The sequence below is a fragment of the Phoenix dactylifera genome, chromosome 6 (assembly GCF_009389715.1).
Source record: "Phoenix dactylifera cultivar Barhee BC4 chromosome 6, palm_55x_up_171113_PBpolish2nd_filt_p, whole genome shotgun sequence".
NCBI classification, from domain to species: domain Eukaryota; kingdom Viridiplantae; phylum Streptophyta; class Magnoliopsida; order Arecales; family Arecaceae; genus Phoenix; species Phoenix dactylifera.
Window position 1 is genome coordinate 12,609,338 of NC_052397.1, and position 15,379 is coordinate 12,624,716.

Consider the following 15,379-nt stretch of genomic DNA (forward strand, 5'->3'; position numbering starts at 1 on the left):
CCGAAACCTCTGCCCATATAAGCAATGGTACCATTCGATCAAATGTGTATTGATAAAAGCTTTTCCAATGCAACCATCTGCTCCTTCTTTGTAACCATTTCCATAGAACTTTACCCATTAAATCAAAATGCCTCCAACTGAACGGACCAACTACCTTCTGAAAATCTGTGCATCAAAAACAGGGGTTCAATATCAATAAACAGAGATGTCTGGAATAAGCAGGTTGCTCGGATGTGGAATCTAGGCCTCTGTTCCATGTCTGGATAAGCAAGATGCTTTGGGATCATAAAACCACCCATATGTCACAAGCATTGGTTATGTAATACAAGCTCTAACAAAAAAATTCTGATTGGATTGATTTATGCTGTTATATTTCAGTGAGTCAGTAGCAATAAATAATTAGAATTCAGTGTTTTTCTCGTAAATGTTATATCTTCAAATAAACTCCTTGTCACTGAATGGTCACTGAATCCTTTCCTTCTTCAACATTTCAGATGCACGGGTTACCATCAGCTGATATAATTTATAGTTTATTTTTAAATTTAGTGCTTAGCTGAAATAGAAATTCCCTTGAGTAAATCAAATGTTTTGGTTACTCAAGTCTAATCAATATATCAATCACAATAAGATATAGAAGAGGCTAGTTTTCTTGTATCATAAGCAAAGAGTCTTGGATTATGGATAAATATGGACCTTTCTTTTCTTGGAGGGATCAAAATGAAGATCATAAGAATGTCATGTAATGCTCGAACTTGCCATTCAGAAATGAACACAAGCAGGAAAAGCAAAGTCAAGGAGTTTAGCTTGAGGTTTGTCTTCATTTGCATGCTGGGATTGATGATCCTCATTTTAGAGTCACAAGGAGAAAGTATGTTTATTCTACTGACAGATTTTCCCAACAATAGCGAACCTGCAAGTCTATATGCATTTGATTTCCCTTCTCTAGTCTTGTGCCATGAGTCCTCATGCAGATCCGCAGGATTTGAAGGTAAACTACATCTAAATATTGTGGCTGCTGTGGTAATAGTTAACCTGGCGTCGGTTCATGTCCATGGTCTAGTTGCGACGAATGAAGCCCCTTATATATTTTCTTCAAATATGAAGACCATAATCATAACAGGAACTATGATTATTCTAATTAACAAATATTTGAGGTTATTTTATTTCCCCAAAGATGAGAGCCAACAGATATGCAAGCAAGCTTACATCACTATGGAGTTTTTATATGAAATTTCCTCAGCATGTTTATAAGCTAAACATTGGTGAGCAATATGACCACCTGATATAGATGTGACTGAAAAAATATTTATGTATAAAACAAAACATGAAACACATCCAAGTATACTTACGCATGCTTATTTTCTCAACAGATGGATACAATTCATCTCATCCTTTAAACAAATGAATCAAATAAGAATTAAACAAAATAAAGATCAGTGACTTGGCAGTATGTCTAAAACCTGTAACCTACTTTACCAGGTAAGTACAAGGCTTCAAGAACCAAAACATATTCATTGAACTTCTTTCATTATCAGAAGCAACAGAAGCGCTGTTGCTGTCTTCACTGTTTGCAGCCAATTCTCTTTTCTCCTCTCTACTCTTCTCCAACTCCCGAAGTATTCCCCTCTGTTAGTTACATCATTACCAAAACATGATCAATAGCATTTCTCCCACCATGAGGAAAATTTATGCTTTAATTTATATACTAAACCAACATCAGCATAATTAACCTCAGAGATGTAATTCTTTTGCAGAATTTCAAATTATCAGACATCACTGAAGAATATCATTTGCTTTAAATTGTAATTATCAAATCAATTTAGCATAGTTTCTCATTGCAGAAACACTGAATACATATTCATTGAGATTAAAATAAACTTATGAAGAACGTTCGTAACTCACCGGAGGTGTAGATCTAGGAGGCTTATTGAGAGGAGAGCTGGTTGTTGTGGTGGCCTTGGGGATCCTGAGGCGCCGACTTGAAGGGGAAGGAATGCGCTGAGGCGTGGGAGGACAAGCTCTTACCTCGCTTAGCACAGATGAGTTCTCTTCAAGACCCTTCTTATATTTGTGCTTTTCTACCTCAATCCTCATTGGCCTTTTGCCACTCTTTTTCTCTGATACATCATTGTTCCTGCAAACCATTTTACCAAAAAAGAAGAATGGTGTTAAGCTATTATTACCCCAGTTGAATTGCATCAATCCAGTCATCAAAAGTTTTGATTTTTTGTATAGATACTTGGAATTCAGATCCCGATCGGTCTTCCCCCGCTCCCTCTTCTCCGCCTCCTCCTCGGGAGCTGCTTTTGAAACCTTCTTCACCTCCTCATCAGCCTCTTCTTGGGCAACAGGTCTCTCACTTCTGGCAGCCAGCTTCTTGAGTTCTTGGCAGAACTCCGAGAGCTGGCTCAAGATGTCCTTCCCGGAGAATAGATTCCTTGCGGAGAGCGTACTCTTGAGCCGCGGCTGAGGCTTCTTCTGCTGCTGCCACTCCTCCCTCTCCTCCTCCACCTTCTTTTCTGCGCTTGACTTGATCATCTCCTTGGTAGTCTTGCCCCCTTTGGGAGCACCAAATTGCCTGCTAGTAGGAGTCGTCGAAAGATTGGGGTTCTGGTTCTCAGCATCATCTCTAAACTTCTTGGGAGCAGCTGCTTTGGGTTTTGATGGCTCGCGGAGAGGAGACGAAGGGAAGAATGCCGCGATCCCTCTCCTTTTCAAGTTATTTGCCTCTCTATGGAACCGGAAACCAAGAAATGAAGCAAAATTAATTCATAACCTCAAAAGAGAAAAACAAATTCCAAAACAAGATCTCATCTTGTTTTCCGTTCAAGGTGTCTTGTACCTCTGATTGCCATTCCGCTCTCCCAGCGGCAGCATTTCCGAGCTCGATCTCGCGTGTTTCACCTATTTTCACATAAAAGGAAATCAATTAAAATCAAGAAAGAAAGTGGGAAAGATAGCTGAAAGAGACAGAGACTTTGAGAGCCGTGGAACCTTGGGACTAGGAGTCCATCTCTGGAAATCTTCTACAGTCTTTGGATGTCTGCAATCTGGGAAGAAGAACGCAGAGCAATAAATTAAAAAAAAAAGACATTTAATTCTTGATGTGCAGGAATGAGGAATTCTGAAGAATTGGGTTGTACCGGGGCGGCAGAACCAGGCTTCGTCATCGACCGGAGAAGCGTCGAGGTTGGCGAGATCCATCCATTTTGGAGCATTGATGTGCTCGTAGATGTCATCCCTCACGCACTTGGATTCGATGGTCTTCCAGTCGATGTTGGCTGGCTCCATCTGCTGCTGTTTCCAGTCGGCAGTGGGAAAAGGAAGGAAGAGATCTATCTGAACCAGAAATGGAGAGGAAGAAGAGGATGGAAAGAGACCAAATAGGAGAGTAAAGAGAGACGAGGGGAGAGAGAAAGAGACGTTGGTGGGAGTTTTTAAGGGGACCTTGGAGGCATCTTGAAAGGTCTTCTTCTTAACGTTAGCTTGTCTATTTTTTGACCGTTGGAGATTAGGTTGGGCTCTCTCAGTCTCTCGCAAATCTTCAGGTTTATTTTTCCGCTTCGCTTTTCGAGCAGTTTTTTTTTCCGCCTCCTTGCCTCCGGTTTGTTTTTAAGCTTCCAAGTCAACCTTGCCTGGGATCAAACAATACCGGGAGGAACTGACCATTACTTTTTTTACCCCGTTACAGATCTGTTTAGAAAATTCAGCAAGATTGGAGCAAATTTTTTATTAGATTCATTATGTAGGCAAATTTATTTGAGTAGATCCATATCAATCTAATACATTCCGAGCTCCTTAGCCCAAATTTTTTGGGCAAAAAAAATCTAAATTTTTTTTTTACTGTACAGACCAACAAACTGGCGGATAGGATTTAGGCCAGAATTAAGATGGCAATGCAGAAGAATATGGCTGGATAGGCCAACATGCCAAATTTCTATTGAAAATTTAGCCTAACTCTACTGAATTTTTTAAATATACTCTTAAATAAAATATAAAATTAGATAGATTTTTACAAAAAAGGAAAAGGTAAGTGGAAGGGGAAAAGCAAAGCCGCCAGTGACAACCTATGTGAAACAAGGTTACAACTTGTAAGGTTAGTGATGGAAAAAATACTGGACACTCCGACCTCGGGCTTGACCGACCTCTCTATCCTCAAACGTAAACCGAGAAGAATGACTTCGACTCCTACCCAGGAGTCGCAAGCTGCGGTAATAATCGGCACGCATCGATAAGGACTGACAATCCCAACAACCGATAGCCCCGATAGTCCGCAATTGCATTAGCTTCACATCCTACGCTCTACTAGTGCACTCTGCCGCCCATGTGGACTGACACCCATGCCGCAACCGTACCACCGGTCACTATCAGGCCATTAACGCATGCCATGTAAGCCAAAGGGAGCAACCTGGGGGACCTCAAGGAGGAAATATATATGCAATACGCTACCCTTCTTATAAAGCCCTCGCTCCGCTAAATTCTTTCTCTTCCATATTGTTGCCTTGTTATTCCAACTTAGGCACGGAGAGTCTTCCGTCGGAAATCCTCTAGTAAGTGAACTTTTTGCAGGCCACCTATTAGAGGAGTCTAGCGCCCAATGCCTCAACCAACTTGCTCAGCTCGTCTCCAGCCTACCTCAAGGCAATCCAAGCTGCGATCCTACCTCGGCCTGAATACGATGGTAATAAATTGGTGCTAGAGGAAGGGCCCAGCCCCCAGCTACATCAATCTTATTCAAATGAAGAGATGATCATCATGAAGTCGCAAGGAACCCACAACGTGTGCTTTGCAATGTTGTGCTCTGACCTCCTAAGGGTCATTGCAGAGTCCCAAACCTGCTCCACTGGAGCGGCCCGCCATAACGTGTAGATAATGAGCAGTTCAACCTGCTCACTTAATAGGTGCGGGCATTGACCGTGGCGCTCCAGGGCCTACAGTAGACAATGGCATGGCCAGCCCAACCGAAACCTGGCTAACACAGCCCCATTCTCAGTCACTCGCAGACCGCATGCTTCAAGACAACCACCGCTCTCGGTTGGGATCTTGAGCGGTCGTGTCAGTGTCGGCACATCCGACGGAGCGACCCTATCTGGAATGGGAGACGACGCACTCGAAGCCCCTATTCTAGCAGTGACTCCATCTAGTTCCTCTCGCCTGTCCGTCCCATAGAGCCCCCGCCTTAGCGGGGTGTCGACCTTGATAGGAGGATCAAGGAAATGGGCCACAAAATTCAAGTGCTCAAAGGGCGGGCTTCGAGGGCAAGAAATGACCTCAACTTCTCCTTGAAGCCTCTGTTCTCCCAGCTGATCATAGAGGAATCGTTCCCACATTGGTTCAGGATTCCCCAAGTGGAGACATACGACAACACCTTGGATCTCTTGGACCACCTTGAGAGCTCCAAAGCTCATATGATGTTGGACGGAGCCACCAACATCGTGCTTTACAAGGCGTAGCTTATGATCCTTCATAAGACGGCTCAGTTCTAGTTCTCTGAGATTCGGCCCAAGCCTATCCACTCCTTCAGGCAGCTCACCCATCTCTTCGCGGCGTACTTCATCTTCAGCTAAAGACAGCACCGTGGCTCGGATACGCTGCTCGACATCAGGCAAAGGGAGAGGAAAACCCTTAGAGATATGTTAGCCGCTTTAATACGACGACACTGGAGGTCTGCGATCTAGATCAGTCGGTTATGACATCTACAATCGAGAGTTGTCTGTAGCCATCGAGCTTCCCCTTCTCCCCGGAGAAGTGCTTCCCCATCAACTTCACCGAAATGTTGGCACGAGTCAACAAGTATGTCAACGTCAAGGAAGCCATGTCCTCTCACTACGATCTGCTGATGGAAGACTCCCCCAAGGAACCAAGAGGAGATGTGAGGAGCGAAGAGAGCCAAGGAGTGTCTCACCTCGACATAAGAGGGGCCCACAATGGCTCAAGAGCCCTTCTCAAAAGTTCAAGAAGTACACCTCTCTCACCGCCCCGAGGACCTAGGTCCTCATGAAAATTGAAGGTCGAGGCTACCTACACCCCTCTCGTCGGATGAAGGTCGGGGCGTTCAACAAAAAGAAGTGCTGTCATTTCCACTAGAACCACGGTAATGACGGAGGAGTGTCTCCATATCAAAGATGAGATTGAGGTGCTCATTCAACATAGGCTGTTGGGTCGGTATGTCCATGCTTAGTATGACCGAGAAGCGCCAACTTTTTCTTCGGGTCTGCCACCTCTAGAGTTGATCGACAATTGTCCGACAGCGAGCGCCATCAAAACCATCGCAGGTGGGCTTGCTGAGGCCCCCAAGTCTCTCGGATAGCCGAACTCTTCATAAAAGATGACCATAGAGCCGCCATAAATCATGCACATGGATAGGTCATCGAGCTCGGGGGGTAGAAAAGCCAGTCCCATGCTTACCGACCCTAGTGGAGTACTCCCCCCGATTCGAATCCTCCTCCGAGTAGCGAAGCTAAGTGCAAGGCGCTCATCACCTGACTCAAGCCTTTGAAGAATCTTGGAATCCGACAATTGAGGATCTTCAGCATACATGTCGGGGGATCTTGACAGCGCCTTGTTCCTACAAGCTTAGGACTACGACAACCACCACGCCTATTATTAGTAAGGCTCATTAAAGTTCGAACTTATTTTCAATAAAAATCCTCTCATTGTATTTGTCTTTTATATCGGATGACTGCACCAATTATATTCGACTTAGGACACTCCAAGGATGCACGGGCCCCAATAAAGGAGACACCTTGGGGACGCTTGGGGAATCCCTAAACTGAGCTCTCTTGGGATCCCTCCGAGACCCCAATCCAGAGAGGAAAGGAGGCGCCGATCTTTCGCAGACCTAGCCCACTCGAATTTTTTTGCCAACCCCATGATGACTCGGGGAGAACCGGTCGCCATGCCAAAGGCTCAGCGAGTCAAGCGATCTCTTTAAGTTCATAATAGCCTGGGCAGAAAAACTGGCTATTGCACCGAAGGCTCAGTGAGTTAGGTGACCTCTTTAGATTCATAATAACCCGAGTAACAGAACCGATTGCAGTGTTGAAGGCCCGGCGAGTTTATCGGCCTCTTCAGGTCGGCAATGGCCTGAGTAGGAGAACCGGCCATTGTGCTGAAGGCTCGAGGATAAGTAAAAACCCAAGCCAGGCACTTCAAAAGATTTCTCTGCTTTTATTATCTTTTGATACGTACAATAATTTTGATAGCAATCGAGCAAAAAGAGTTGCAACAAAAGGTTGAAGCTTGGGACAATGATATGGGCTCAAAAAAGAGCAAATAATAACATTGCGTGAATTAGGACCGAAGTCAGGTACTTAGAAAACTTCTTGCTTTGTATCCTTTTACACTAACCCTAGCAAAGGCCAAATAAAAAGAAGGCACATCAGGCACAGCTCACTCGAGCACAAAGAAAGCAAACAAAAATAATAAGGTGGAAGACTTCATTCTTTTCTCTCGCCCCCATTGGTGCCTTCAGGGTCACCACCTTCACCAATATTGCCATCATTGACATTGAGGATGGAGAAGTTCATCCACAAAAAAAGGCCGCTGAGCCTGAGCTTGACATGCTTCGAAGCCCTTTCCAAAGACGTCAATCGTAGTCTCTAAGGCCTCCTCTCAAAACTCATCTGAGACGTGGTACTCTTCAACCGCTCTCATGACCTTCGCCTTGGCACAAAAGGCCTTCTTCCTGGCCTCGGCAACACGTCAGTCAACCTCATTGACCCGCCGCTCAGCCTCCTCAACCCTCTACCTGGCCTCGCCAGCCCATTGCTCGGCTTCAGTGGCCCGCCATTCAGCCTCTTGGCCCCCTGTTCGGCTTGGGCCAACCCTATGGAAAGGTCTGCCACTCTCTGATCGACAGTTTTGAGGGCCTTCCCAGTCACAGACAGTTGGGCCTCGTTCACCCCCGCCTGGGTTCACATTGAAGCATGGGTTTTTGCCAACTTGGATTCATCCTCGACCGACATGGCATTCGTCTCAGCTGCCACGATCTTCGCCTCGCACAACTTGGCTCGCTCAAAGGCCGCTTTTCATTTCCCCTCGAGTGTCGAAATATGCTTCGTGGATCTCTCGACTAGCCCCTCTGTCTTGCTGACCACATGGGCATACCGAAAAGGGGAATAAGAGTCGGTAATCAAAGTGAAGGACTACACGAAGGTCTCGCCCTCGATCGAGGTAATTGCTCAACTTTTATTGACAGAACTAGAGTACTGTTTGGCCTCAAAAGTGGGAGGCAAGTGATGGAGAAAATACTGGACACCCTAACCTTGGGCTTGGTTGACCTGTCTATCCTCGGATGTAAATCGAGGCGAACGATTTCAGCTCTAATCGAGGAGTCTCCCGTCATATAGAACCATCGGCATGCGTTGATAAGGGTTAACATCCCCAACAACCGACAATCCTAGCAGTCTATAGTCGTGATGGCATCTCATCGTGTGCCCTGCTAGCACACTCTGCCAACCCACGTGGGCACCCACATTGCAGCGGTACCACCGGTAATTTTTTGGCTATCATTGTACTCCATGTCGGCCTAGGTAACGATAAATTGATTTTCCTATATAAGAAAAGCAACCCGACGGACCTCAGAAAGGTAATATGTTACCCTTCTTATAAAGCCCTTAAAATCTCTCTCATCTATATTGTTGCCTCTTTGTTCTGACTTAGGCATCGGAGGATCCTCCGTCGGAAATTCTCTAGCAAGTAGACTTCTTGCAGACCACCTAACGGAGGAGTTCAGCGCCCAACGCCTCAACCAACCTTCTTAGCCCATCTCCAATTGACCTTCGGTCAGTCCAAGCTGCACTCCTATCTTGGTCCGAATATGGCGACAACAGTTACAGCCATGGGCTTTGCCTATATTGTCCAAAATTCCACTCTAGCAAGATAAGGGTGCATGTTAAAATATTTGCAAAAGAAGAGAAAACAAAGAAAGAGATAAAAAAAATTTATATCTCTATTCCATCATATTTAGTACATCTCAAGAGTTATATATACTAGTGTATAGACTCTATATAAAAAAGATAATATAGGCCAATATAGGATCATGTTAACAAAGAAGAATATTACTGGCTAATATAAGTTTTTATGTGATTCCTAAAATCTCTCTAACAGGATCATGCTGTCAAAGAAAAATAATACAGGCCAATATAGGTTCATGCTAATAAAAAAATATATTATAGGCTGATACAGGTTGTTACGTGATTTCTAAAATTATGCTAACATCCTTTCTCAAACTCAAGATGGTACCATAGGTGCCAACTTGAATTTGAAAACTAGATCATTAATGTACCTAGAAACTAATGTATCGGATCAAGAGTTGAAGTAGTAGCTTAGAAGCTGACGTGATAGACTAGGAGCTGACATAGTAGCTTAGAAGCTAATGTAGTCATAGACTAGGAGCTGACGTGGCAGCTTAGAGGGTGAAGTGATAGATCAAGAGCCAACATGGCAGTATAGAGTCTGATGTGACAGATCAAGACCTATTATAGCATTTCAAAAGCTGATGTAGCAGATTAGAAGTTGACATAGCAACTCAAAAGTCGATATGGCAGACTGATGTGATAATATAGAATTTGACATGATAGAATAGAAGTTGACATAGCGGCTTAAAAACTGATGCAGTAGATCAAAAAGCTAATGCATCGAACTGATACGTTTGGCAATGCTGACGTAGCTAATTAATGTAGTAGAGTAATATGTCTACTAGCATGGTTGACTAACATAGCAGATTGGTGTGTTTGTCGATGTATCTGACTGACATGACAGACTAATGTATCTGCTGATATGACTGATTCACTTGTCTGATGATAGAGCAAATTGGTGTAGCTAATTGATATATATGATGATGTGGACTATTGTATTTTTAGTAGCCAATGCAGCTCTTATATTACTATGATATGGCAAAACAACTGATATGGCAAGATTTGCAAATGGATAGACAATGACATAGCAAAATATCACGACTAGTCAACGATAATGTGGTTGGAAGATATGTCTCATTTGCGTTGATGTGGTAGAGTGTTGTGTCATTTATTGTGCCTCCTTTGGATAATGTGATAGTGAGAAGACATATAAAAGATGACAATTGCAGTGAAGATCGATAATTAGATAGAAGGCAACCGAAGGTCGATGATCCTTGCAGATAGAGGCACCATGGAAGAGGAGCCAGAGACATCAAACTAGATGGTGAAGAAGCTGGAGGCAACAAATAAATTGGAGATGGAGAGAAAGAGGCCTTGCAATAGTGAGGAGAGACTACCGAAGATCCGAATTTGAGGAGAAAAGTGATAAAGAGGAGCTGCGGATCTATTCTAAATTAAAAGATCCTTAGTTGTTAATCTACTAAAAATAGAGAATATGCAGATCTACTACGGAACATGAAATTTTGGAATGTTCTTCACTAGAAAATAGAGAATTTGTGGAAAAAATAGAGGATCTTCAAAGCTTCTAGACAGGGCAACAACGGCCACAACAAAAGATGAAAGAGATGACAGTGGCAGGTTAGATGATCAGTGGCTCTAATATCATATTTAAATATTTGTAAAGAAAAGAAAAACAAAAGAAAGAGAGAGAGAGAGAGAAAGAATTTTATATTTCTGTTCGATCATATTTGGTATATCTCAAAAGTTGTATTTACTAGTGTACAAACTCTATACAAAAAAATAATATAGGCCGATATAGGATCACGCTAATAAAGAAAAATATTACTGGGTGACCCAAGTTATTACGTGATCTATAAAATCACTCTAAGAAAATTATGCTAACAAATAAAAATAATACAAGCTGATATAGGATCACGGTAACAAGAAAAAATATATGGGCTCATACAGGCTGTTATATGTTTGCTAAAATTATACTAACAATGCACAAAGCAAGATTGATCAAAAAAAAAAATGTTGACATCTTCCTCAATGAGGTGAGTCCAGATTCCTTATTGCTGCTTCCTTGTTATCCTTGACTTTTTCCTTATCAGCTAAAACCTTTTGCATCAATTAGTTTCTTCGCAAATTATTCGCATTATGATGAGTGACTGCATCAAACAAAATGCTTTGATATTTGCCTGGGTTAGCGCTAGCTAATAGAACCGGTCCGTTGTGTCACCTTGGTTAAGCATTTCCTCTAGACCCATCAAGAGTTTAAAGGCACAAGAATGACAACATCAGAAGCTATTTAACACCTTGATGTCAACTAGGAAACCAGGGCCTACCTTTCTTATGACATGTACATGCTACAAGGGATTCTTCTGGTTGTCCCCAAGCTTCACTCAACCTTATGTATAAATACATTGTCGCGCCCCCGACCTAAGATCGTGAGCTCAAGGTCACGACAACTATCGCTAACTTATAGAAAACTCTTCCTACAAGCAGGGAAGACGTCTCATCATGATTTTATAAAAAAGCAGTAGAATAAATTTAAATAACTAATGTTCAAACTTTAATTTAAATAGTTAGAATTAAATTTTAATATCTCTCATAACCAACAATATTTGAAAAATCTTATTTTAAACTCTAGTCAAATATTGATCTAAATTAAATATATCAAATTCGGCCTCTAATCACTCTTCTGATCATAACCCCATGCCGTCTTAGTTCTTAAAATTTGTAAAAATAGTAAGATATATAATAATGAGCTAAACAACCTAGTAAGCAATAAAAACTTTTACTAGATTAATCATGCAATAAATTAAATAATTATTTATAAAAAATAAGCATATGGACTTCATAAATTTAAAACCAAATCCTAGTATGCACTATTATCAAAATATTGCGCATGCTAAATCCAATATTTCTCAAAGTCAAATTTTGTTCATAGATCCAAATTCTTTCAAATCGTCAAGTTAATCTCGTCGACCATGAGCTATGATCATATTTTTTTCTATAGTAGGGTCATAATACCGCAAATCTTCTTGCGTCATCTTGCAGTATGCTGCGCGTCATCTTGCAGTATGCCGTGCGTCATCTTGCAGTAAAGTCCTTCAGGACCGCATATCTACTTGCAATATATCGTGTATCTTCTTGCGATATAAATTTTTTAGGACATCAAATACCAACGTATTAGCCCCTATCAGTAGAATTTTCAATATAGTCAGGTTGAGAGTTCAAAATAATTATGTAGTTCATATCTCAGTTAACAAAAATATAAAAAATCATGCGATATCAAAATTAATCGAACGAGTTCAATATTTCCAACGATGCATCATCATAATATTTAAAAATAAAGCATATTCAATAATAAATTACCGTTCATCAAATTCATGCATCATGAATAGTAATGATTCAAATTTATTATATAATAATTTTATTATTTGCTGATAGATCTAAAAAAAAAGGTCATATTACTTATTTTGTGAGCGAAACCAAACTACAGATATAAATAATTTCAAAAATCTCTTTCAGAACTTAAGTCTTCGGCGAGCGCTCAATTAAAATTTCTGATGAGCACTGTGAGTTAAGGCTGCTGGATGCCAAGAGGAGAAGGAGAAAAAAACTAATAGTGGTTTAGCGGTGATGATCGATAAAATCTATCAGCAGTGAGGTGAAAGGGAGTGTCGGGATCTTCAACTAGCCGTTGGAGCCTAGATTTTCTAGCTCTCGTAAGAAATTGGGATGGAGAAGAAGTCTATCTCCTACTCCAAGCCGAATAGGGCTTTATCCTTTTTTTCTTTCTTCTCCTACTCCAACTTTTATAGTAGGGTCGGTTAAGTGGACTAGGCCCAGTTTCTTATTAGCTGCATTAGGTGATACATACATGAATGGGTTTTGTGGTTTATCTTTTCTTTACCCTATATCATCTCTTTCTCATTTTTCCCTCTACTTTTTTTCACTTTTTTGAATGGAGAAAGAATCTTTGTTCAAAAAATAGAGGACAACAAAACAGTTCAAATTTGGGTCTCAAAAGGAGAGGAAAAAGAAAGTGCAACCATTGTTTTTACATTGTTTTCATACATCTCTCGTCTTTGTTAAATTACACACACACACACACACACACACACACACACACACACACACATATATATATATATATGTATGTATGTATGTATATGTATGTGCATGTGTATGTATCTATAGGTAGATTGATAGGTAGATTGTATATAATTAAGTTCATGATTTAACCTTTGAAAAGAATAAAATAAAATAAAATAAATAGAACAACAAAAGAAAAGATTAAAAGAAATATGATCGTATTATATTTATATTCATTGCTTCACTGAGTTTCTAATTCTGTTCAAATGCTTAACATCTATATGTAGTTGCTTGTGAAAATTTTAAGCCATTCAATTTGCGTTGACAATACTAACTAAACTATAATGCTCATCATCTAAAAAACTAAATCATTAAAGATATACAACTAAATTTGAAATGATGGTAGCACAGAGAAAACAAATTATTTTGATAAATGCTAATATTTTTGCTAGGAAACCAAAGATATTAATCAATATGCACTATCTAGCCATCCAATAAAAAGAGTCTAGTAAAGTAGTGCCAAATATGCCAAAAATAAGCAAGTTATTTTTAATATTTAAGTCAGATAGGGATATTAGGATGTGCTCTATACCAAAATCTAGCAATTACTTCATACTTATGCTCGCCATACTGGTTATCGAAAAATAGTAACCAACATTCTAAATGTAACACGATCAAAAGGTCCATGCTCACTAAATGGTTGTTCAAATAAATCATGGACCATCCGATATATTACACCAATCAAAGTAGCTATATTCTTTGTCCATAAAATAATTTCAAGCCATTTCAAATATTGTAAGAGTAAAACAATTACAACTTTAATAAAAACAAGCACATATTGATCATCCTTTTTTTGATCATTAAAGGAAATAACATACACCAAAGAAAGATCGACTAATGAGTGTGTGGGATTACAAATCTTTTCCAAAGATAGATTTGGTACATCTCTGAAGAGATAAGGGATTCACCACTAATTCTATGATTGATCAAGTCAAATTCATCCTACAGGAGAGGCTTAAAGGGCATAGCTACAATGTATATTATAAATAGAAGATAGTGAACAAGAATATTTTGAAACGTAAAGACTTGAAGTACTTCCTTGATTAAGAATGTTTGATGTAGGAAAGCTACAGTTGGTTCATGGAATAAGTGTTGAAGTAGAATTGGGATTCCAATTTTGCCCTCATCCCATATGTGGTAACGATAAAACTATAATTCTTTTGGAATCATGATTCTTTATTTGACAGAATGATAGTGCCACTTATACATGGAAGGAACAATCACTCCCATAAAAGTAAATGATATTTTTAGCAATAAACTTATTAACAATATTTTTAGTATAAAATAGTAACAAATGATATAAATTTATATGAATTAATTATTGATAATTATGATATATAATAGAGAATAAAGTATTATTTTATTATAAAAGAGAAAATATCAAGTAGCATGCATTGCTATATTATATCAACTACTCCTTAAAGGTTTATTACGTATCATATAATAGAAAATGGACATTATTAAATGCATGTTAAAGATCAAAATATAAATTGTAAAATATTATTGAATAGAAAAGATAAAAAATCTCAAAAAAATACCAAAAATTAGCTAAAATAAATAAACAAAATAAATATTAATAAATAGGAAGAACAAAATAATTAATAAATGAAAATATGAACTATAATATATCTTTAGCAACTTGAATACTTTATTCTGAACTTAGTGAAGTTGTACATATAGGCTGTATGGCTAGTGCTAGAGTCTGTTTGATCAGTTATACATATAAGATTTTCACTTAAGAGTTATTGTAACAAAATTAAAAAAAATGAATGCACAAATTAAGCTCAGAAGAAGGTTAGCTATTACATTAACATTTTTTTCATAAGATAATAATTAGTAAGATCTGTCTCTTGACGATTGACAAAAACCCAACCTCTACACATCCTTAAGTTCATGAATTACACCATCATACTGCCATCATCATTCCAAATCAGGACTATCACAAAAAAAATACAGCCCATAACAAAAATACTGCAAGTACAGACATTTTTCTGAACCTCCTATACCAAGCCTCTAATTTCTGCAACATTTGAATCAAGTCCTGATCAATTTGACGAAATCTATTTGCTTTATTATTGTCTGCAATAAGCTTTGTCTCACAAGCAGAAGCTTGCAAACTTACATTTTGTCTCCTTAACCTTTGCACTTCATCATGTAATTCAAGGATCACCACCATCGATCGAGCACACATATGAGGATCTATGCAATCAAAATACCCACAATATTATTCCTCATCCTACACAATCAATCCATTCAATAATTGAATGAGGCTGATTATTTGACAAATAGATTCTTGAGGTCTACTAAATCATACTTACATGGTAGCCGGGGCAGCCTACAAACCTCCTATGAGGATT

At 39.7% G+C, this 15,379-nt stretch overlaps 1 protein-coding gene across 1 annotated transcript; it reads right to left on the reverse strand.

The window, feature by feature from the left end:
* Nucleotides 1–1,285: 1,285 nt before the first annotated feature.
* On the reverse strand, nt 1,286–3,444 carry LOC103715933. Its single transcript, XM_017844907.2, has 6 exons — nt 3,144–3,444; nt 2,995–3,050; nt 2,843–2,904; nt 2,240–2,731; nt 1,903–2,134; nt 1,286–1,626 (listed from the first exon to the last, which is right to left on the reverse strand). Exons 1-6 carry the CDS (start codon nt 3,289–3,291, stop codon nt 1,468–1,470), a joined length of 1,149 nt encoding a protein of 382 aa, XP_017700396.2. The 5' UTR covers nt 3,292–3,444; the 3' UTR covers nt 1,286–1,467.
* Between the last annotated feature and the right edge of the window lie 11,935 nt (nt 3,445–15,379).